General features: G+C 60.7%; 1 protein-coding gene across 1 annotated transcript in view; it reads right to left on the reverse strand.

Annotated features, from left to right (window-relative positions):
- Positions 1-8,081: 8,081 nt before the first annotated feature.
- PARVB (parvin beta) overlaps positions 8,082-23,405 on the reverse strand; it is a 71,439-nt gene continuing 56,115 nt past the window's right edge. The window contains exons 8-13 of the mRNA XM_090272282.1: positions 23,179-23,198; positions 17,081-17,142; positions 14,702-14,770; positions 11,640-11,741; positions 10,173-10,245; positions 8,082-8,995 (exon numbers count right to left, since the gene is read on the reverse strand). Of these exons, the coding sequence (XP_090128408.1) occupies positions 8,919-8,995; positions 10,173-10,245; positions 11,640-11,741; positions 14,702-14,770; positions 17,081-17,142; positions 23,179-23,198 (403 nt within the window). The 3' untranslated portion in view covers positions 8,082-8,918. The remainder of the gene's footprint in view (positions 8,996-10,172; positions 10,246-11,639; positions 11,742-14,701; positions 14,771-17,080; positions 17,143-23,178; positions 23,199-23,405) is intronic.

Consider the following 23,405-nt stretch of genomic DNA (forward strand, 5'->3'; position numbering starts at 1 on the left):
GGCCCGGCTCCCTCCGCGGAGACTGCTCTCTGGGCTCAGTTCCCGCTGCCCTGGGCCCGCCCTGAGTGAGCTCGGACTCCAAGTGTCACCGGCAAACAGAACACCCCAGCAGCCGAGGCCTCCCGGGGGCTGAGAGGCCAGAAGCACTCACCTGGCTGCCTCCTCCACGCAAGGAAATGGAGGCCACGGAGCGGCAGTGGGGGCCCGGGTTCCACGCAGCAGCAGCTTCCGGGTTCCCGGGTCAGCAGGGGGCTGCAGGGCCCTGGGAGGCAGGGGCCGGGCGCTCACTTCCTCCGGGCTGGGCCGTGGCTGCTGCAGGGCCCGTGGGCCAGGCTGCGCCTGCAGGCTGCTTCCCCCCACCGGGCTGCAGGCCTGGTGCTTCCAGAGAGATGCCACCGCAGACCCGCCCGAAAGCTCTGCCCTGCAGCCCGAGGCCCAGCCGGCCACAGCTCCCGGCCCCCAGGGTGCCTCACAGGGAACTAGAATTTAGTATTTCTCCTTCCTGCCCCCTCCTTCCCCTCCCCACTACACAAACCCGACCAGTTCCTCCCCAGCTTCTGGTCTCAAATGGCAGCACCAGCCACCCAGCCCTGAGGCCACAGGGGGGAAGTCAGCTTCCCTCCAGACCCCCAGACCCCTGGCCAGGACCCCCTTCCTCTCACCTGGACCACCCAGGAGGCTCCTGCTGCCTACCCTCCCGGGCTGCCGGCTTCTCCCACACCTCCAACTGCCACCTAATGACCTACTTCAGGTCCCGACTCACTCAAAACCCACCAGTGGCATCCAATAGCTCTTAAAATGAAAACAAAATCCACCAGCTCTGGCCGGGTAGCTCATCCTGATGCACCAAGGTTGTGGGTTCGATCCTGGTCAGGGCACATAAAGAATCAACCAATGATGCATCAGTAAGTGGAACTACAAATTGCTGTTTCTCTCTCTAAAAAAAAAATCAACAAATAAGAATGAAAAAAAAAATCCAGTCTGCACAGCCCAGTCTGTAAGTTCCATGTGACCTACCAGCTACATGTCCTAACCCCTCCTGCCCTCATGCCTCCCAGCCATGCTGACCCCTCTTCTGTTCCTTTAAAGTTCTTCACACTTACTGTTCCTGCTACCCAGGAGCCCCTGCCCCAGCTTTTAAAGTGGCTCGGTCCTCCTCCTTATCATCGGCTTAAATGCCTCCTCCTTCAGGAAGCCTTCCCTAACTGCCTTATCCAAACTAGATTCCTCACCACAGCCACTGGAGGTTTCCTTTGTCCCGGTGCCTAGAACAGGGCCTGGCACACAAAGTGGGCTCCCATGAACAGATGCTGATGTCTGTCTGCCCGGAAGATGAGGAAGTGCTTCCAGAGGAGGAGTGGGCCTTGATGCATGAATAAGAGTTTGTCAGTTAAAGACTGCAGGTGAGAAAGTTCCAGGTGGAGGGAAGAGTGTGTGCAAAGGCCTAGGGGAGTTCAAGAAGGACAGCAGGACAGTCAGAGGACACGTCCCACCCCAGCTCATCCTTTGGTTGAATCTTTGTGAGCCAGGTTGAAACTGTGAGTTTTTATAGCAACGGTGACAGCGCCGGGTGACCAGGAAGGTAACCGCCTTTTGTCTGCTGACAGATCAGGCAGCAGAGGGATCAGGCAAGCTTGCGAGCAGGGAGAGGGCAGTTGTTCACGAGAAGTCACAAAAAAGGGTCACTGATATTATTGCTAATATTTATTGAGTAAAAATGATGAAGCAAACATCACTTTAAGGGCTTTGATTTTCCTAGAACTCAGCCCAGGAAACTGGTACTGTTCTATCCCCGTGATGCAGAGGGAGGCACAGAGGCTCGGGATGCCCCCGCGCCAGACGGGGATGTCCCAGTGCCAGACGGGGATTTGTGGTGAAGTGGGGCGCGAGGCACCCATGCCTGGACGTCCATATTGCTTCTGGCGGCAGTTCCTGAGTCCCGGATCACAGCCAGAAACATGCGTCTCCCGGAGTCTGGCAGCAAAGAGACGGCCCACTCAAACGCGGAAACTGATGAGTGTTTAATAAGGGACCGTTGGCACCCAGAAGAGAGGGTGCTGGACCCCGAGGCTGGCACCAGGGGCAACTGTCACACTCCCCAGCCCAAGGGGGCCGAGGCAAGAGTGGATTCTGGGGCCCAGGAAGGAAATGACATGAAACCTAAGAGGGGGGCTGGCTGGGGTTGTGATGGCCCAGCAGAGGGACAGAGCCAGAGGAATCAATGGCTTCACTGTCCTCGTCCTGCCAGGGCCTCTCAGTGGCCAACCCAGATGGAAGCCCGAGGCGGCAGGGCCCACGGAGGCGGCAGACCACAAGGTGAGGACGGGGAGCGTGCAGAACACATGGAAGAGGCGGACGGGAATACCTGGCCCCAGATGCCCCCGGGGGGCAGCAGTGGTCCCGCAGCTTTGTCCGCCATCGAGGTGAGGTGGTGGCCAATGGCACCTCTGGGAGCCGTTGCTGGAGGGCCCGCCCTCAGCCTGCTCCTCCAGGCTGCCAAAGGCTCTGTGCTTGCCACTGGCTCCCTGCATCTGTCCCTTTCTGTCTCCACACTGAAGTGACCCAGGTTACCTGCAAGGAACTCCCAGTTAACCTAGAACGTGTCACCAGAAGTCACTGCAAGCGACACAGCCTTGAGGGTGGCGTCTGGGATGGGTGCCTTGTTCTGGGAGATCCAAAGGCAGCAAGGACCCGATCACTAGAGAGTGGCCTTCTAGGAGCTCATGGAACATGCTGGCAAAACGAGGACCTGCAATGGCCCAGACCTCAAGACCAACGAAATCCCCAACTTTTGCAGAGGCAGCTGGGGACTCCGTTCACGGGACGACAATCTGGGGCCAAGGCTGCACTGCAGTTGGAGCAGCAGGCGGTCCCTGGGGGAGCCCTGAGGGAACCCCATCCCTAGGGGCCTCAGGACTCTGCGAGCTGAAAGTCAGGAGCAGGGCTGACCTTGCGCGCTGGGGCTCACAGTGCCGCCTGAAGCGCCGGGTGCCCCGTGTGACAGGCAGGGCACTGTTTGGAGAAAGAGGGACTCTGAGGTTGGAACTGTAACCTGCAGAGAACTCCAAGGACCCCAGCACGAATCATGGCACAGCCGAAGCAGCCCTGCCCCCAGGTCTGACGGGGGAGGCGCTCCCCTGCCAGGAAGCGCTGCAGTGACTTCATCTGAGGTGTCTGCCTCGGGAGGGGATGCCAGTTCTTCTGTTCCGCACCCCTGCCACCCCTCCCCGCCCCAGCCTTACCAGGACAGTCAGTTCCAGCCTGTTCCAGAGGACAAGCTCTAAGTCAAACCAGAGAGAAATTTTCTTTAAAAAATGGCAAATGCTCACTAATTTATATCAGTAAAGAAAGCGGGACGTGTAGGGGCAAGGCTTATCGGGCGTGGGACCAGGAAGAAGAAACGCAGTTACGGAGGGGGCTGCATGCGGGACAGCGATGCCTTTGCTGCAGACTCTGAGTTCAAGGGCACTGGCAGGAGAAGGCGGGGCTGAACTGCTTGCCGGGTCAGTTACCGAGAGTGGACTTGGCGCTGGCCTACGCTGCGTGGGAACGGGGTGTACCATGTACAAGGATACTTGAGCGGGTCTGTCGTCCATGGCCTCTCTCTGAGACGACCCAGGGGCGACCCAGAAGGCAGTGGCTGGGCTCTGTCGCCCAGGACAGCACTGCCATTGACAGGGCTCCCTGCCGTCAGCATAACGGAAGCCACTTCAGAGTGGCGGAGGCCGCGGGCAGCCCTGGCGCACACCCGCACTGCAGGGTGGGCAGACCGGCCAGTTTTTGCGGCATAACTAACCATCCCCGAAACAGGAGCCAGGTTTTATTCAGTGTGTGACTCTGCGAGTCGGCCGGGAGCCCTGCTGGCCGGGGGCGGCTGGGTGGGCCCTGCTGGGCTCCTCGGTGGTCAGCTGGCGGCTGGCCGCCCGACGCCTCCCTGGCGTGTCCCGCAGGCCTGCACGGGCTGGTGTCCTTGGCGGTCCCGGCCCAGGAAGGGAGGGCGAGCCTGGAGGCGGCACTTCCCAAACCTCAGCCGGTGACGCTTGCAGGGCTCCTGGATCCTGTTGCCATGGCCCGAGGGGAGCAGCTTGGGGACACTGCCCATCCCAAGGGCGGGGCGGGGGCAGGGCCTGCAACCCGCGATGGCACTCCGTGGGCCGCTCTGACTCAGTGGACCCGCTGTCACCTGTGCAGCAGGCTGGCACAGTGTCCTGTGCACAGCACTGTCCTGCACGCCTTGTAGGGACACGTGCCTGCAAATTCAGGGGCTCACAACCTAGCTTCTGGGGAACTGCACACGCAGGGTGGGGTGGGGACAGCCCTCCCCAGTGAAGCTGAAGCTGCTGCGCCTCGCGCATCCCGGGATAAGACAGGCGTGGTGCCGCAGAGCACTGTGGTCGCAGCCGACCGCCGCCCCGACCCGCCTCCGCTGCCCGCAAACAGCAGCCTCACTTTCTTCCCAGGACTTGCTCGTCTGCCTGGCTCCTGTCCACCTGTCTGTCCTTCCGCTCTCCACTTACTGCCCGCAGCAGCTCAGCTCTACCTGTCCCTGGCTGCACCCCGGGACCTAGCCTGGCACACAGTAGGCCCTCAATAAATATTGACAGAACGAATGTTCCTGTTCCCCCTGCATTGGGCTCAGGGGGTTCCCCTCCCCCTGCCCCTGGTGGTTGGTGAGGATAATAACAACTTATTGAACCGGTGAGGCCCCCAAACAGCGGATTTCCACTTAAAAAGAAACCCGACAAAATCTGAGCTTCCCCACCCCAGGCAAGTGCCCGTCCCTGCAGATGGTGACCCCAGCAGGGACAGCGCTGAGCCGGCCCCGCCTGGGAAAGGCTTGAAAGGATGACCTTGGAAAGTCCCTTCCCTTTCTAAATTCTCAGCCTCTACAGAGCCTGCTGAGAGCCTGTGGCCATGTAATTAATGTCACAGGTCCCTAGATGCTGGCCACAGGGACCCTGACGGAAGTGAAGACCCCCCCAGCAGAGGAGGGGTGGGGAGGGGGTGGCGGAACTCACACCAGGGCGTCCCCAGGGGAAAGGAGACAAAACAGCTTCTGTGAAGGACAGAGGATTACGCAGGCAGGCCCGCCTCCCACTCTAGGTCAACCCGAGGCCCACCCTTGTCCTTCCTCCTTGTCTAGAAGGTCCTCGATGTCCCCCCGACAGCTCCAGCCTCTCCTCAGCCACGCCCTGGGTCCCTGCATCACCCAGCTACCCCTGCAAACTACCTGCAAGGCTGTCTCTCTCTCTCTCTGTGGCTCAAGGGCAGCGGCCTGGCTGTCACGGGCCACTCGGACAAAACAGACCCTCAGTGACTGTCCCCTGAACAGGACCAACCTGAAGACGCCCGGAGGGTGAGGTGCTGTCACTGGCCAGAAAGAACGAACAAGGCTTCACCCTCATCTGTACTCACAAGTTGACGCAGGCCGGCTCAAGAACCCGGCAACTTCTCAGTCTCAACGCGATGGACACCAGGGCCCGGGGACTGTCGGGGGAAGAGGAACCTGTCCCGTGCACTGCAGGGTGTTTGTCAGCCACCCAGGGACAACCCAGCACATACCAGTGGCAGCCCCTTGCCCACTGTGACAAGCTGTCCCCCGCCATCGCTGCCAGATGCGTCCTCATTCTAAGGGCGGGAGGGATGCACCCAGGGAGGGGCCCCCCTGGAAAGCGTGGGCTGGTTAACTCGCCCGCAGCCCCAGGGCGCAAAGGCAGACTTAAGCCCAGGTTCTTCGGAGCCGGTTTGTAATCTGCAGTTTTTAACAGTACTGCTGCCCTGCTCTGCAGGCCGGCCGCGCATTCAGTCGCGACGTTAACACTGTGGAGAGAAGTCCGATGCACCTGCAGCCTCCGTGACTCCCACAGGGAAGGCTGGCAGCAGGGCCGGGGAGCACGGAGCTGTGGCCCCCATCACGGGCTGCTCGGTGTCCCTGGCCCCGCTCCCCGGAGCAGCATTTCCTCTGGCCAGGGCCACTGGCACCCCACTGGCGGCTCCCATTCCGTTTGGGAACCGGGCAATAGGGCCGACTGTCCCCTCTGTTCTTCATGATCACTCACCCGCGGCTGTGACCGCCACCCTGTCCCCAGAGGCTCCCGCCCACGAGACCCTCGGCCTCCGCCCGCCCAGGGCTGTGCGCTGGCTCCGGCCCGTGTCCCTGTGCCCCTGCAAGCTCCCGGAGAGCAGGGCTCGGCGGGGCATGGGGCCCCGCACCCAGCACTGGGCGGCACGACCAGCGACCGGCAGGCGGAGGCGGCGGCAGCCGGTGCTCAGGGGGTCTTTACTGGGGTAAAGCACAGCCCTCTGTCCACACCGCATGGGGCTCTCCCAACGCGAGGCCTGGCTAAGGAGCCACCCGGGCCCCCGGCCCACAGCCCACGTGAGAACGGCCAGCTTCCCGCGGTTGCCAGGCGGTCCAGGTCAACAACACGCCAGGGTTTGAGAGGCTTTTATTTAATATCCAGAAATCCAAAGTCAACATTGCTGAAAACGATTAAAAAGACAATAAAACACTGGCACACAAAGGGGGCAGGAAAGGGCCGGGCTGCTTTAAGACCACATTGCTCTTTGTCACATCCAATTAAGACACTGCGCGCTGGGCTTGCATAATATCTGTGGTTGTCAAAGGGGAAACAAAGCTTCAGGCAGGCGCCCCAGGGACCGCGGGGAGGTCAAAGACGCACCCGCAGAGGAGGGTCCCGGCAGGTTTCGCACACTTGGCCCTGCGGGGCCTTATCTAGCTTTTGTTTAGTTCTTGTGGACGAGGGCCCTTGTCCAAAAAAACACAGTTCACTGAAAATGTGAACTTCCTGGAATAAAGGAAAGGTTTTTCTGCTGCCCCCCAAAGATGCCCCAGCTTCCCTGACCCAGGACTCTCGCCCAGACAACCACTGTCCCCAAGCCTAAGGGGATGATGTGATGATCACCCAGGAGGCTCCTTCCCCTCAGCAGTTCACCCCGACTTCTGTCCGTCCAGGCCTCACTGTGAACTCTGACTCGCTGGGAAGTGGAAGAACAGGGGTCCTTCGCATCTGTGCGGAAGGCACGCCCTCACCCTCACGCCAACTTGGAAGTAAATAACTTGGATAAAGGGTCACGTCCTCTGATGGAACCATGGCCTTGGGCGGTCAGCACGGTGAGGCCAACAGCTGGTGTGAAGTTCCCCGTATCTTACCATCCCTTTCACTCTCCTGCTCGGGCCTGCAGTGGCCCTGGGAGCCTGCAGAGCTGCCCACCTGGGCTGGACCCCCGAGGCTGAGTTCTCTGCAAATCCAGGCCCTGCCTCCTTGCCCCTTACCAAGGCCCCAGGGGTGGGTGGACAAGCCAGGTGGGGCCGCCCCCAGCCCGAGGTGTTGTGATTCTAGTGTTATGATTCTAGGTGGCACAGAATGTTCCAGCCCGGCCACTGTGTCAGTACTGTTCTTTGGCATCACTCGTGCCGCAGGAGACAACCTAGTGCCGTTTTAACGGTCTCCCTCCCCTGCCGGAAACCACCTCTATCACAACAGCTCTTCCGAACCCGTCCCCAGCCTGGAGGCCGTGGGGGCCGAGATGGAATCTCAGCCACGGGCGTTTAACTCAACATGGTCTAGGGCAGAGGGTGGACATGGAAGAGCAGAGGGGCCGGAAGGAAGCTGATCTGCAGGGGACTCCCCGGGGACCGTGTGCACTTCATGGCCACAGCCAGGGAGCTGGGGAAGGAGCTTTGGGGGGAACCGCAGTGCAAGAACCACCTGAGACGCAGCGGACGCACCGCACTCGCCTCCTGGGCCAGGTGAGGACAGCCCTTGGAACGGGGACACGCAGGTCCTTCTGCAGACGCCCCCGGGAGGCACCCCGGGGTGCCAGGAGGGGAGTGATGGCCGCCTCCTCCCTCTTTGAGGGGCTGAGTTCTGTCCCCTCAAATCCACCTGTTGGCGTCCTAACCCCCAGCACCTCAGAACGTGGAGGCCAGGTCTTTAAGGAGGTGATTAAGGTAAAGTCATATGGGTGGGCGTGACCCAGTATGACCAGCGTCCTTATAAGAAGAGATTAGGACACACACACACACAGGATGACCACGTGGGGACACAGGAACGACCACATGGGGACACAGGGAGAGAGCAGCCAAGGAGCGAGGCCTCGGAGGGAACCCACCGGCCTGCCCACACCTGGGTCTCCGACCTCCAGGCCCCAGACGCGGACAGAATAAACGTGGGCTGTCCACGCTGCCCCGTCCGCAGGCCTGGGACGGCACCCTGAGCTTCCGAAAGGCGCCCCTTCCGTCCCGGGCCCTGAGTCGAGGGGCTGGCTCCCGCCCCCCCAGCCGGCAGCCAGACCCACAGACACTCCTTCAGGACAACCTTCCCTCCCGGGCGGGCAGCAGCTGGGGCAGCTGGTCACCCGGGTCCCACAAGTTGGAGCACCAACGAAATGAACACCACACAGAGCAGCCGAGAAGGGGAGACGTGGGGGGGGGGGGGGGGCGGTCCGGCCACAGCAAAAGCCTCTGGGGCTTGACAGCAGAGTTTTTAAAACTGCAGACGCTTTTGCTGAGAAGGCCTTGCTTCCAAGGAGAGCCCTCCCAGGGGCGCCTCCAGACCAGCCTGCTGCTTTGCCTTCGAAGCCTGTGACCGCTGATCGCGCCATCCAAGGGGACGCAGGGTGCCCCTCCCGGGGCCTGAAGGGTGTGGTTCCGGCTGTTTTGGCTTTTTTCCTTTTCGTTTTTGATCCGAGCAGACAACCCCCGACTCAGCTGCCAGAGGAGCCCCAGGTGAAGCAGGACCCCTCACCTGAAGCTGAGAGCCCTACATTCAAATCACGTGGAAAGGAGGTTAACTAGAGAATGGGGAGCGGGGGCAGGGAGAGGAATATCTGCGGGCTTGTGGGGGAGGCCAAGCCCCCTCCTGAAGGGGCGCATGGGGATGTCCCTGCCGAGGTCACTCCATGTTCTTGTACTTGGTGAACAGGTTGTAAAGGACCCGCAGGGTGGATTTGAGGTCCAGGTTCACAACATCTGCAGGAGGAAACGGGAATCATTTACAGGACAAGAGAGGTCGCCGGGAGCCCTGGCCCTCGGGGGGCCCGTGGGACAGGCGCCCCGTCCACAGCAGCGCACTGCTGCATGAAGCCACCCAGGAGGCTCTGGGCAGCGCCATCCCCAGACACGGGCCTCCGTGGGAGTCCCCAGGCCACCACCTGTGGGACGAGCCCCGGGGTGGCCAGGATAGGTGCCCCTGCACCCCCTCTGGGATTTGCATCAGGACTAGTGTGACCACCGATGACATCTGCACGGTGTGGGGTCCACAACAGCCAAGGACATTTGCTGGGGACCAAACACTCACCGGCCAAACGGTGTCTGCCACGGGGTGAGGCCTCCTGGGGTGGGACAGGGTGGCAGCTGCTGTCCCAACCTCCCAAGTTTGGGCACATGGTGTGGCCCACCCAGGACACGCTGGGGATGATCGCTGGAGACCAGTTAGTGTGGCCGCCTTCTCTGGTGGGAGAGGTGACTGTGCCCCTGGGAGTCAGGCACCAGGTTCTTGGCCCCACATACCCTGTCCCTGATGGACCTTAAAACGTCCAAGGTGGGCACCTGGAGAGTCATGAACACACCCACCCAGGGTTCAGTGGGGTCCCCGGAGCAGGAGCAGCGATGTCACCTGGAAACTTGTTAGAAATGGGGCTTGTTGGGCCCACCCCGCAGCTGCAGAACCCTGGGACAGACCATTTACCACGGCGGCCAGGAAGGGGCCGTGCAGCGGGTCATTGCTCCAGGCCCCAGCTCAGCCCCTCAGGGAGCAGGAATAGGCTGCCTCCCCATTCACGAGCATCGTCCTTCACTGGCCACCAGGGACCCAACCCGACAGCCATTAAACTGCAGGAAGCCAGTGCTATCCTTCCAGGCTGGGCGGCAGCCCCCCAGCCTGAGCACGGCCCCTGGAGACAAAGGCCAAAGCCTCCATGGTGTCAAGTGGTCACTAAGGAACCGGCATCGCCCTCCTGATTCCCCAGACCAGGAGCATGGGAGTCACGGGGACATGGAGACCTGGGATCGGCAGAGCCAGCCCGTGAGCCACCCGGCCAGAGCTGAATCGGAGGGGCAGGCCCAGCCTCCCAGTGCCCTCGGAGACCCGGTCACCCACCCCAGCACAGCTGTGCCGACTCCCCAGGGCTCCCGGCCGGGGCCTCACCTTCGGGCCGTGCCTTGGGTTTCTTGAGTCCTCCATCCAACATCAGCTCAAAGGCAAAAGACACGTTGTGGACCTGCCGAGGACACAGGAGTTAGTGTCGGGGCCGATGCTGTCCCCAGGCCCGCCCGCTGCCCACCGCCTTCCTTCCGAAAGGACAGGATGGGAGCCAGCGCAGGCAGAGCGGGCCTTTGCAATGACCACGAGGACCCAGGGGCCCGGCGCAGGGCACGGGTGGGCAGAGGCCTTCTCTTCCTGGCTCCCGTCAGAGGCACAGGGGGACTGAAAGGATGTGAGCGGGCCTCCCGCCTCCCAGGCCAGGGCAGCGACCCATGAGGGCTTTCATCCCTGCGTCAAAGGGAGAAGGTCAGGCACCGGGCTGGGGGGCGGCGCCCCTGCCACGCGCACGGAGCCTCGTCCCGACCGCCTGGCTGAAGCCCCCGTTCCCCCCAGCGTTCTTATTAACCTGGACCAAGAACAGATCACTCTGAGACAATGCTTCTGCTGCCACCACACCAGGCCTGGACATGCACAGGCCTCGTCGCCAGACTGACCTCGCCAGACGCCGCCCTGCGCCGCGTTCCCTGCCCGGGTCGCGCAGTTTGGCTGGGCCCCCTGCTCTCTCTTGCTCACACTCACCGCTCACCGCGGACTCTAACGTGCCAGGACCTGTCTGATCTGCTCTGACTCCCTCTCGGCGGGCAGGACAGCATCGGCCGTTGGCCATGACCAAACAGCCTGCCAGGTGCCAGAGCGGGAGGCGGATAAACGCTGCACCCGCTTTCGAAGCTTTCTCTGGCCGCCTGCCCCTCTGACTCACGGGTCTAGCACTTTGGGGAAATGAACTGACAGATGCCTGTGTGTCCAAAGCAATATGGTCAGTCCATACGCCAAGTTTCCAGAGGCGGCTAAATATTGGCAGGCAGCTGAACCTCTGAAGGCCCTGGGCAGGCGGCAAGGGGCCCAGTGACACAGGGCTGGGACACCAGAGAGCCAGCAACCCAACGTAAAGGAGAGGCCCTCTGATCCAACACTCCTATTTGGGGGATTTTCCTACAAACAGCTCACAGGAATGAATAATACACATTCAAGAAGAGGCCCCCTTGTTTTAATGGGAAAAACAGGGACAGATGGATGCGCAACAGAGGGAACCGGAGATGGTGGCGCCATGGTCACTCCACGGGGTCCCATGCCACCCCTGAAAATGGTGCCTGGGAAGCTCGCGACGCGGCAGGGGACCCCAGACACGACACATGCATGGCATGAACAGGGGACGGAGGCGCAACTGTGCTGACATTTGACCAGTTATTCACGATGACTCATCCCCGGAAGAGAACGCGGCTCCGGCGCTGCCGGCGGGTTCCCTGCACGGGGGTCCCGTCACACCGCACCGCGCGCTGCGCGGTTCTCTGTTTGGAGAAGGCGGCCGCCCCCAGGGTCGCCGGGGCCCCGACGGAGGCGCGCACGTACCTTCTGCTCGAAGCCGTCCGGCGTCAGGTAGAAGTGGTGCAGCGGCACGAAGTAGTCCTCCAGCAGGCCCATCAGCAGAACCAGGTACACGCCGTCTGCGAACTACAGAGAACCGCTCGGTGGCGCTTCCGGGTCGCGCACGGAGCCGGCCAGGGCGACGCGGCCCCTCCAAAGCAGGGAAATGCTTTAAAGCAAAACGGTCCCTGTCTGGTTCAGCTGAGAGAGGCTGCCACCGGGGGAAGGCCCTGGTGCAGGCGCTATGCTGGGGGCTGGGCATGACTGCGTGTGTTTGGAGGCGGAGCAGAGCCGTGTGGGTGGGACCGAGGCTCTGGGACAGACTGCCGGGCCTCGAGGCCCATCCCCTACCCGGCTCGGGACAACGTGGGCTCTCAGATCCGGGGAGCCGGTGACGCACTGACACTCCACGGGCTCAGTGGCGGCAGGACGGATGCAGAGCCTGCGGGGCCTGGGCCTTGCTTTGGGGTTTGCAGCCCCATTTGGTTCACTTGCCAGCTGTCTGAGCACTTTTCCAGGCTGTGCTCAGGGCACAGACTAGACCGTCCCATCCCGGAGCCTTTGCCTGTCCCCAGCACCTAGTGTCCGACCCAGCTGGGCCCTCATTTCAAGAAAAGTAAAAATGCAAAAAAAAGATCTGCGCAGTGTATGGAGAAAGTGCTGTGTGTGACCGATGGAACGTGTCAGACGTGGTTTGCGGAGTCTCGTGCTGGGGACTTCTCGCTGGACGCTGCTCCACGGTCAGGGAGACCCGCTGAGGTTGATGGCAATCAAATCAAGACAGTCACTGAGAACAGTCAGTGTGGTACCATGTGGGAGACAGCCGACATACTGAAAATATCCACGTAACCAAAGTTCTCGGTGAAAACAAAAAATGTGTCTTTTATTTTACAGAAAAAAAACCATATGGACTTTTTGGCCAACCCAATATTTATAAAAATACACCATGCCATTGCAACAAAAGAAAAGAGTTCTCTGCATTTCTGTGGCCACTGATCTTTTCTGGGGGACCAGTGGTTAAAATTACCTTTAAGATATTACTTTATATAGTGTGGTGATAAAGACAAGTGAAGAGATTGAGGAAATCGAGATTAATGCAAATTTCAGTTCTGAGTCCGTCTATTAATACTGGCGGGTGGGCCCCTCCGGCCGCAGACAGTCAGGAGCCGCCGTGAGAATATGGCTCCCAACCCTGCGATGAGAGGTGATAGCTTCAGGCATCAGGCCTTCCTGGTGCGGGCGGCACCAACCCCCTACCCCCACCCTCAATGCTCTCAGGACTGTCCTCCTAGGAGCTAACCCTGGGGAGACCAACGAGGCCCAAGCAGCGCAGGCAAAGACGCCCACTGCACCCCTAGTCGCAAGGGCAGGAGACCCTGCTGTCGTGAGGGGCGGGTCTAACGAAGCGCAGCCTCAGGCGGCACAGACTGCAGCTGTGAAATGTGAGGAGCAGAGGCGACAGGCTGGGCCACAGAGAGGAGATGAGACAGAGACACACACACTCACGGAAAGATGCCCACCACATACGTACTACCAACAGCGCCGTAGGACCCACTGCGATTTAGAAAATATATTTACGCAGATAAAACACCGAGAAAGATATACATCTAACCGTGAACTACAGCGACCCCTGGAGAGGATGGGGGGGCTGTGGGGAGGGAGGAAGGAGGGTGTTTACTTTTCAATATCTGCTTCTGGACTGTGAGCTTCTCCAACTGCAGAGACCCAGAGGCTCAGTGTGCAACGTCAGGGAAGAGCTAAAAATAATAAGTGCATTTGCACACAGCACACAGAACGCATACACACGAACCACGGGCCGTGGGCTTTCAAGTACAGACCCACCCCGTTGGCGATGAACGCCTGGCAGTCACCGCCGGGCACAGCCGTCTCTGGGCAATGGCATTACTGAGGATTTTTATTTGTTTTGCTTATCTGCATTGTCAGACATTTCTACAGTGAACCTGAATTACTTTTTTAATTAGAAAAGCAAATGAGAAAAGTGGAAGAGAAAGAAATGATGCAGCCGCCCAGGGCTTTAAGAAGGATCAGCTGGGCATTATGGAAGCCGGTACCGAGAATTCGTGGCTCTGAATTCCAGCCCCAGCTAATCCCGGGGAAATTATATTTTGTCCTGAACACCTGTTGAGGGCTCAGAACATATTTTCACGATGCTACTCTCGTTCTGAATGGGAGTGCGGGAGGATGTAGCGGACCCCCGAACAGCTCAGGAGTTAGGGGCGCCGATACCTTCCCTACGCAGTCAAAAATCCATGCACTGTGTTTTGGCAATGAAGCAAGCTAGAGGAGAGAAGATGCTTTTAAGGAAATCATAAAGAAGAGAAAATACATTTACAGTTCTGCGCTGTGTTTATCTACCCCGTACGTTTACGCTGCCTGTTTATAAGATAATCGTCTGCGTGTACCTGCATCAGTGTCGCCTTGCATGATACAAAACACTATATGTTATTATGCCTATTCCTAACCCTAGACACCAGAACTGAAGGATAACGTGAAAAAAATATTTATTTACAAGTATCACGATCCATGCCTTGAAAACAAAGAAGCAGCAATAGGATCATTTTCTTAGTGTTCAAAAAAAAAAAAATCAAAAGCATTTTCCAAAATATTTATTGGAAAAAATCCACGTGTAAGTGGACCCACGTAGTTCAAACCTGTGCTGTTCCAAGGTCAGCCGGACTTTACCTACAGACGGCAGAAAAACGTTCTGCGCCTCTTCACTGGGGGGTATTTTAGTGAGCATTTGCTGGGGGCTGGGGGACAGAACATTCTAGACTGAGGGTCCGGCACACGCAGAATCTCTTGGGTGGTTTGGCCCCTTGGAGGGTGTAATGGGTTGAACTGCATCCCCCAAGGAGATGTGTTGGCCTCCCAGCCCCCAGTCCCTGTGAATGGGATCTTATTTTGGCTGCGGGGTGGGCACTCCTGCCAGACGGACAAGATGGCACCTGGCGTGCTCCCGTGGCCACCTGGGGTCAGAGCGCCGGCTGGGCACCATGAAGGGCCCTTCAACCCAGAATGCGGCTTACCTGGGTCTCCAGTTCCGTCACCTCCAAATTCAGCTTGTTCAGGTGCTTGTTCACAAACGTGATGAGGGACTGTGAAGGCACAGGGACAGAAGAGCCATGAGAGAGACCCCGCTCTGGCCGCCCCCCCCGCCCCCGGCTCTGTGACCCACTCCCCTAACCTCCCGTTTACCGAAATAAAAAGCTCATGTCGAGAACGAAACGTTCTTACAATAACCCCTGGCTCCCAGGAGGTGACGCCTACAAACTGTCCCCCCCGGCAGAAGGGAACACACTCCGCTGTTCACCGAGCCTGCGCGCACACACGCTACAATGTTTCACAGCCCTGCAGGGGACGCGAGCGCCCTTCAGAAGGACCCCGCTGTCGGGGGAGACAATTAAACTTTTACATGTACCCTAAGTGCGACCCTGGACAGGAAAGACAGAGAGAGAAAGACTGCCCGGAGCCACCCGCCCCCCTCCGCCCTGACAGGCACGACCTCGGGGAAGCAGGCATTTGTCAGCTCTGTCACCAGTGACTTTCCTCAGCCATCAAAGCCACGCGGAATGGAAACACAACCCAACCCCTGGGACGTGATGTTGTTTCTTTATTTCTTCTGCTCAAATTTACGGAGCCGCTACCACGTGTTAAGTGCTCTGCTTGGTGCTGGGGACAGGGACACAGCAGGACTGAACTGCCGTCCCCACCCCCCACATAATTCCACCCACACACACCTAGTGAAGAACACGGAGAAATCAAGCCCCACGGCAGAGCACACGGAATGGGCGAGGCGGTTGGTGAGCGCACAAGAGCGGGGTATGGCTCCCCGCCTGGAAGTGGGGCACAGAGGGAGCAGCACGCGGGGCCCAGGGTGTGGGGAGCAGGCAGGGCAGGTGCCCAGCCATGAACATGTGTGCGAGCCTTTGGGATCTGCGGGCTGCGGCTGGGATGGGAGCGGGGACGGGGTGAGTCGGGAAAGACCTGGACAGGTGGGCGGGGTCCCCCTGCTGTTAGTCTGGGGCACGGGGAGCCTCTGACACAGCAGCCCCCACTGTGGGGGTGGGAGGGGTCGGGCAGGACGCAGGAAGCTGACAGGCAAATGAAAGGATTTTGCCTTGTTTGGGGCTGAGGTCCCAGCCCCCAGAACATGTCTTTTCCCAGAAGGAATTAGCATCACGGCTACGGAAAGACCAGTGCTGAGCTCACCTACCCAACACACCCAGTGACCACACACCGCGTGCTGGGCCCTCACACGGACGTGGTCACGGTTTCCTCCTGGGAGCCCCTGTGAGGTGCAGACGGCCTCTGTCCCTACTCAACTGGCGGGGGCGGGGGCGGGGGACTGAGGCAGGGGCATCACACCTGGCTCAGGCCACACACCTGGTAAGTGAGGGAGACATTAAATCGTTCCCTGAACCAGTCCTGCCCAGGTCACTGGGGCCAGATCTGGCCTGAGTGGGAATGGGGGGCACTGCTCTGAGACCCCAACGTAGGTCCCTCATGACCCAAGGAAACTAGGAAGCCTCCTTCTGCGGCCTCTGCAAAGCACGTCCCAGAAGTGCCGGCCTACCTGTCCCAGGCTGGACCAGCCTTTCCCAAAGGTGCAATCTGCAGCAATGCAGCACATTCTGTCCCAAAGCAGACGTAAGCAGATCGTGCTATTGACACACACGTTTGGAAAACGCTTCCTACCAAGCTCGCTCTAGAATCCCAGGCCTGGCAGCACTGTAAAGGCTCTGAGAAGTCCTGCATCGAGAAACCGGTTTGGGGAAACCGTCCTAGACAAAGAACTGTCTCCTGGGTCACAGGCAGAAATGGCCGCTCCTCAGGGAATGCCCTGTGCCATGGGGTGACACTCAATTCCTGCTGAGGGACAACAAGCCTTCCTGGCAGACCCTGCAGAAGCTCATTACTCCCCAGCCCCCTGACTCCGGAGGCTCAGTGTCAAGTGGGTTTTCCGTCCATAAGTTGGCTGCCGGGGCTGCCAGTGAGGGGCTGTTCTCTGCGCTCCTGTCCACGGGGGAACGGGCCACACCCACGCGCAGAACGGCTCTGCCGGCAAAGACCGCCTGTTCACTGTGAACGCAGTGCTGCGCTCATGAGGTCAGCGAGAGCCAGTGGGCTGCCACGCTCACAAACATTTCCACGCTGAGCCGAGCCCCGAGTCGGAGCGAGTCGCCGCGAGGACGCTGGCTGGGGACTCGGCCGATACAGGGGCGGGCGGGTGGGCAGGACGATGCCCTGCAGCAGAGGCATTGAGGTCACAGCAGCACATTTTATGCACGGGGGTTAGGGTTTGACTATAATTACGCTTCGACTCACGTGGCAAGCATTTCAGACACCAAGCGTTTCCACGCCCTCTCCCCGGCACACAGCCCCTGCTGCAGAAGGCCCGTGCTTACCTTTTTCACCACGTTGAGCTTGTCCGGGGCGTGGTCGAAGAGGGTGTCAAAGGCATCCCGCTCTGCATGACAGGGAGACACAGGGAGAGAGGGTTTGTGGACACGTGGTGCTGCCCTGCCCCCGCCTGTCTGAGGAAAAGGGAGCTCCTGTCCCTTCGGACGTCCACACCTGCCTGTAATCCCCTTAGCTCTTGCCGGCAAGGGAAAGATGCTTCGAGTTCCTTTTCACGGAGGGTCTATCCTCTCCCGTGAAACACACATGGAGCACGGGACACCCGCCGCCCTCACAGCCGGGAACCGGAGGCACGCGCCTCGTCTACCAGCAGATCTGTGGGTCCATCCGGCCTCCTCCCCGCAACCCTGGCTGCTCAGAGCTGCCTCCCACAAGCCCGTCGCCCCTCCCCTGGGCGCAGCCACGGCCTCTGGCGTAACAGGGCTCCCTCCTCCACTCCGGGCCCTTTGGATCCATCCTCCCCAGCAGGCGGGGCAAGATTTTTCAAGTGTAAATGGGACCATTTCTTGCCTCTTCCCCATTTCACAGCTTCTCCTCAGTCTTAAAATAAAAATCCGCCCCCTACGGTGTGCCCAGGGGTCTCAGAGAGCTCAGCATCATCCCCCCTGCCCCCTAACACACTCAGCCTCCCTGACTTTATGGCACCAGCCAGCTTCCAGGCTGCTTCTGTGTCACTCGCTCACCACAGGGCCTTTGCACCTGCTGTTCTGCTGCCTCACTTCCTGCAGGCTGCTCCCAGCTCCAGCTCCTCTGAGGGGCCTTCCATGGCCACAGAGAAGCGCAGTCCACTGTCTCTCCTCTTTCCCCGGTGCATTTTTTCACAGCGCCTAGTCACTACTGGAGAGTGCGCTTTGTTTTCTCTGCTGCTCTGTGTTCTCTGCTGGACTGTCCGCCTGCGAGGGCTGCACCCTGCTTCCCTTGCTCCCTGCACTGTCTCCGGCACCCACGACAGTGAAGGGCCCACAGCCGGTGCTCAGGACAAGTGAATGAGCCAGAGGTCACTCTGCCCCAGACTCTCTCTACAGAAACTCTTTCAGGTGTCCTCTGTGTGGGAACATTGGGGGGACCTGAGGTGGCCCACTCCACCACATCCCAGCCATCTGCCTCCTCCCAGGCGAGGCCTACGCTGCTCGAACTCCCACCCACGGGCCCAGTCTGCCCTCCTAATTCACACAGAATCAGCCCCTCCCTTTCCCAGCACGAGGGCTGCTGGAGGCCAGGCTGAGCTGTGCGGCTCCGGGCTCTGTCGGTGGGTAAGAACGCAGCAGGGCTGGCTGGGGGCCAGGGGCCTGGATCTGCCTGATGCTGCCATGGCTGAGCCCCAGGGGACAGGACAGGGACAGGACAGAGATCGCTACCGGCTGGACCCCAGGCAGGAGGGTCAAGGTCTCCAGGGTGGGTGCAGGGCTGGGAGGAGTCACTGCTAGGGCAGGAGGGCAGAGGAGCAGGGGAGGAGGGCATTGGAAAGGGCCTGGGACTCCCAGCTTCTGTCCTGAAGGAGCCACTATTCCCCAAGGTTTCTGGGGTTAGCAGAGAGATCCTCTATTGCTAGCCAGGACTTAGGCCCAGACCCCCCAATGTGGAGCTTGGGGGTGCCGGGAAACCCAGCCCAGTGGGGCACGGTAGGAAGTCTCAGTGTCTGGGAACAGCCAGGAGGCCAGACCAGAGCCAGCCCAGGGGCTGCTCCAGCGCTGTCCAGCCTGACCCCTTGGGGTAGGGGTGGGGGTGGAAGCGATGAGAAAGAGAAGCAGGTCCTAGGCCCAGGAAGCTGGAGAGCCAGGCCTCCTGGAGGAAGCGTCGCAGCCCTTGTCCCCCTTCCTGCTCCCCAGAGGAAGGTGCTCAGTGTCCAAGGGCAGAGCCGCAGGAGGCAGCTCACACCCCAGCCCAGCCCAGGAAGCCTCCTCCTGGGCTTTCGGGGGAGGGAAAGCAGGCGTGTGTGTGACACACACACACGTGAATGTGGGGAGGGGTGTGTACATACGTGGGGTGTGTGGGAACAACCGAAAGGCAGAAACCTTTCTCCCGCAGCAGATTACTTTTATAGTCCTCTGAGCCAGGTTATACTCAGTAAGACAGTCTGCTAAGGGCGGGGGCGGGGGTGCTAATCTTCCCAAGCAAAATACGGCATCTCCACACAGCCGGAGAAAAGTCCCCAGCTGCAGAGCAGCGCCTGACGTCAGCCAGGTATATTTAGCTGGGCCACCGCTGGGCCGGCAGAGTCGGGGAGCAGAGGCAGTGCGTGGGAGTCACATCACCCACAGCCTGCCCCCTGCGGGCCTGGCCTGGGGGTGAAAACAGATCCAGGTTCAAATCCCAAAGTCCCCTGACATTAGGCAGGTGGCTTCCTCCCCAAAGGAAAGAGCCCCTCCCTCAGCATCGGGCTAGGAATTAAAGGGACAAGCACTCTGCCAGGCAGGCACTGCGTTCATTACAGCTCTCTTTCATCCTGCCCGAGACCCTCCCTCCTTCCCTCCTTTGGGGACAGTCACAGAAATAAACAGGGGGCAGCCCTGCCCTTGGGAGGGGCACAGGCAGGGGAGGCTGGTGGGTAAACCGAGGTGGCACAAAGAAGATAGGTGGCCCCACGCATAAAAAGGCCAGAAAGGACACAGAAAGGGACCAAGTCACCCAGAGCATGCCACTGTCCCCCAAGTTCAACCTGCAGAGATGTCTAGTTTGGTGCAAATACAGTGGTTTCTGTTTGTTTGTGTCCAGCATTTCTTAAATGGGAAGATTCACCCATAGTTCTGAGTTTCTGGCTTCTCTTGTTAAGAGCTGGAAGCTGGGACTCCATTCCCCCTCGGCATCAATGAGCTACCCGTGGAAGTGGAGCGGGGACTCCAGTTTGCCCCAGACCCCACCACTCCCCACTGCCTCCCAACAGAGGCCGAGGGGCAGCTGCTGGTTATCACTTGACATTCCAGCTGCTTCCCTCTTCTGTTGCGTCAACCGGGTCCCTGGAGTCACCCAGGATCAGGGCCCATGACCACTGCAGGCCTGAGGAAGGTGTCACTCAGGAGCTGGGACAAGAAGAGCTGGGAGGATGCTCCAGGCACGGAGGACAGAAAGCACAGAGAAGCCCAAGACGCCCTGAGCGGGTGCCAGGCAGTGGCCTGGGAGAGGGGTCAGAGGGGCTGGGTCCCCAGGGTGAAGGGGACTCAGGCTGAGGGGTTGTCAGTGATCAGAGGTGGTGGCCTGTCCGGCTGCAGCTCTGCTGGCCGAAAGGGGGGGATGTGATGGGGAGAGGCCAGGAGGGGAAGAAGAAGGAAGCTTCTCCCTCCTTCCCCACCTCCCAGAAAGGCAGCCAGTAATCCCGTTGCCATGGAGATCAGGCTGCCGCTCCCCAGCTCCCCTGGGGAGAGAAGGGCCTCCCATCCCGCCTCAACCAGCATTGAGATGCTGTCAGAAGCAGGGGGCGGGGCAGCGAGGGCCCCCTCCCTCCTAGCAGGAGCAGGGGGCGGGGACAGCAGAGGCCCCTCCCCCTAGCAGGAGCAGGGGGTGGGGACAGAAGAGGCCCCGCCCTCCTAGCAGGAGCAGGGGGCCCCACCCTCCTGGCTCAGAGGGCTTATGGGGGAAACCGAGGCTGAGAGCACACACCCAGCAGAGCCCGGGCGGCTTCCGAGGAGGAGGACCTCCCTGGTGCCTGGAGGCTCCCGGGCGAAGCTCGCTGAGGAAGGCACAGCTCCGCCCCCAGGACGCCTACAGTCAAGCAGCCACACGCAAACGGAGGTGGGAAGGGCCGGGGTCCCCACGGGCCCGGGTGCCCCGTGTCTGCCAGGCACATGGCAGGGCTTGACGTGAGTAGACACCAAGGTAGGGAGCGCAGCAACGTGCTTCGGGGAGCAGAGCCGTGCGTAAGAAATAATGAGGCCGAGCGGGGGCAGATGAGCCGGAGCGCGGTCATGTGGGGCAGGGAGGTCACGGAGGGCCCCCAGATAAGTGACATGTGAAGGGGAGCTGGGGGAGCTGAGAGATGAGCCATGGGGGCCTCTGGGGGGAGAGCGTTCCAGGTGCAGGGCTCTGCGGCGTGGAAGCCGAAGGGAGCGCGGCCTGGGGTGCAGAGGGGAGCCCCGGGCAGTGGTCTGGGAGGGCCTCAAAGGGCACTGCAGGGGCTGGGGCTTAAGACAGGGTGGGGGGTGGAAAAGGGAAGAGTTGGGGTGCAGGGGTGCTTTAAGAAGCCTGGCCCAATGGCAGTGCCCAGGAACCAACTAGAGGGGCCAGCCGGGGCCCCGCACCCTGGGGGGGCCGAGCCCGCCTTGGAGGGGCCAGCGGAAGCCCGGCTACGCGCGAGCCTGCCGGCCTGGTAACCAGGAGACCCGGCGCTTGCGTCAGCACAGCCGCCAGGGAGCGGACCTAATTGCCTGCCACCCACTAATAGTCTGTTTGCATCTCACACGCATGCAGGGGCCGGGAAGGAATGAGGCCAGCCGCACGCGCTTCCTGGTTGCCTGGTCCCCGCCCCGCCCCCCAGCGCTCCGCCGGCTCCGTGTCCCTGAGCGCAGCGGCCGGTCCTCTTCCGCGCCGCGACACCCGGCTCTCACGCAGGAGCCCCGGCCCGGGCACCAGCCCTGGGGTGCCCGCTCACAGCAGACGGGGGCTTCTCACCCAGGGCCCACTCCCTCCGCCACGGGCGCCACACAGCGCCCCACAGGACTGATTCTCCCCAAGTTCTGACAGTGCTAGAAAGCCCGACGATCGTTAAAAAATGCTCCGAGGGCCCCACTCACCACCTTTGCCTTTACGACCCCCACCCCTCCCTGCAGAAAGGACAGGGAGGCGACAGAGGGGTGTACTGCACCCCCAGACGGGTCTCCACCCAGACACAGGGCAGAGCCAGACTGCCCACGGTGCCAGTCCACCAGGCACCCCATGCGGGCCCTGCCGTGGGCTGCACCCGAACGGCTGTTCCGTGACCTCAGCAGCTGGACCGGCAAGGTTTCCTTTTCTCTGTCCCTTCCCCTCTTGTTTGTAAGTTAATAAAGACATTAAAACAACCTGAATTGCTACTTAAAAAGCAGTGAAGACAATTTCCTCGGGCCACCTGAGGCCTACTTAAGACAGATTCAGGAACCTGCCTTTCCTCACGTTCAAGACCTTTGAGAATCGAAAAGCCCTCTTCACACACAAGCAGCGTGGTGTGCCGCTGGCCCCCATAATAGCCCGAGGGGACGGGGGGGGCAAGCCTGTGGAAGACTGCGGGGCGCAGCCCGAAGCCCAGGAGCGCCAGGACCCGCTTCTAGGCGGGCAGGTGCCCCAGGTACACGAGCGAATCTGTCTGTTTCCGCCGGTCCTTCTAACAGCCGTGCTTCCTCCCCGCCCACCGGACGGCATGGGATTGGGGGTCGATGCTCTGTTCTGGGATCTCTGCACAGCAGGGAGCCTGGCTCAGGCTGCCTCTGGGTTTAAACGTGGCCATAAGCTGTCCCTGTGTTCACTGTCCCTGGCAGAGGTGATCCTGGGGTCATGGGGCTTTAACAGGACGCAGAATACTCTTGGGGGACAGCCATTGAAAACGAACAGCAATAAGCACCCCCACAGGGAGAGCCAGGCCGGCACGGAGCGCTCACGCTCAGCGGCCGTGGATGGCCCCTTCCCACAGGTGAGGAACAGAGAGGGGAAGGAGCAGGCCCACGGGTGCTCAGCGGGGGCTGCAGCCACGGCCCGCGGCTCTGAGGGCGTCTGCTGGGGCAGAGACCCCCCCAGGAACGTGCACCCCACAAAACACCCTCTGCTGGCTCATGATGCTCCGTGTTCTGCCAACATCTCTGCCCACCCCACCTTGTCCTGGCTCCCACTCCTGCTCAGCACATGCCACATCCTGCACACATGCCCGTCCGCCCTCCCGCCACCACCGTCCACTCCTCACGGCCTGGCCTCTCCCCGCTGGAGAGCAGTCACAGCCCACCGCGCGGCCCATGGGAGCCGCTGCTTCCTCTAGGATCCTGGAACTGCCGGGGGAGTGACGCACACAGGGGCCCTGCTGCCCCCGTGTAACTGCCCGTGCCCTGGGGGCGTTCTGGGATGACCCCGAAGTGCCCTACTGCCCCAGACTCCCTACCCTCACCCCAGTCCTGGGGTTACTCACCGAACCGACCCATCATCATCCTGCAAAAGGAAAGAGAGAGAGAGAGAGCCGTCAGCCGGGGTCGGACCACAGACCGCAGGTCAGGGCGTGCGTGATGGGGAGAGGGAGGCGGCCCGGGGCCCCCTGCAGGGCTGTTTATGAACACGGAAGCACCTCCTGATGAACTCCAGCCCGCAGTGGGTCATTGCCTGCACTTAAAACACCCCTTTAATGCCACTGGGGTGTGT

Source organism: Furipterus horrens, unplaced genomic scaffold, assembly GCF_987537825.1.
Source record: "Furipterus horrens unplaced genomic scaffold, mFurHor1.1.pri manual_scaffold_4, whole genome shotgun sequence".
NCBI lineage: Eukaryota > Metazoa > Chordata > Mammalia > Chiroptera > Furipteridae > Furipterus > Furipterus horrens.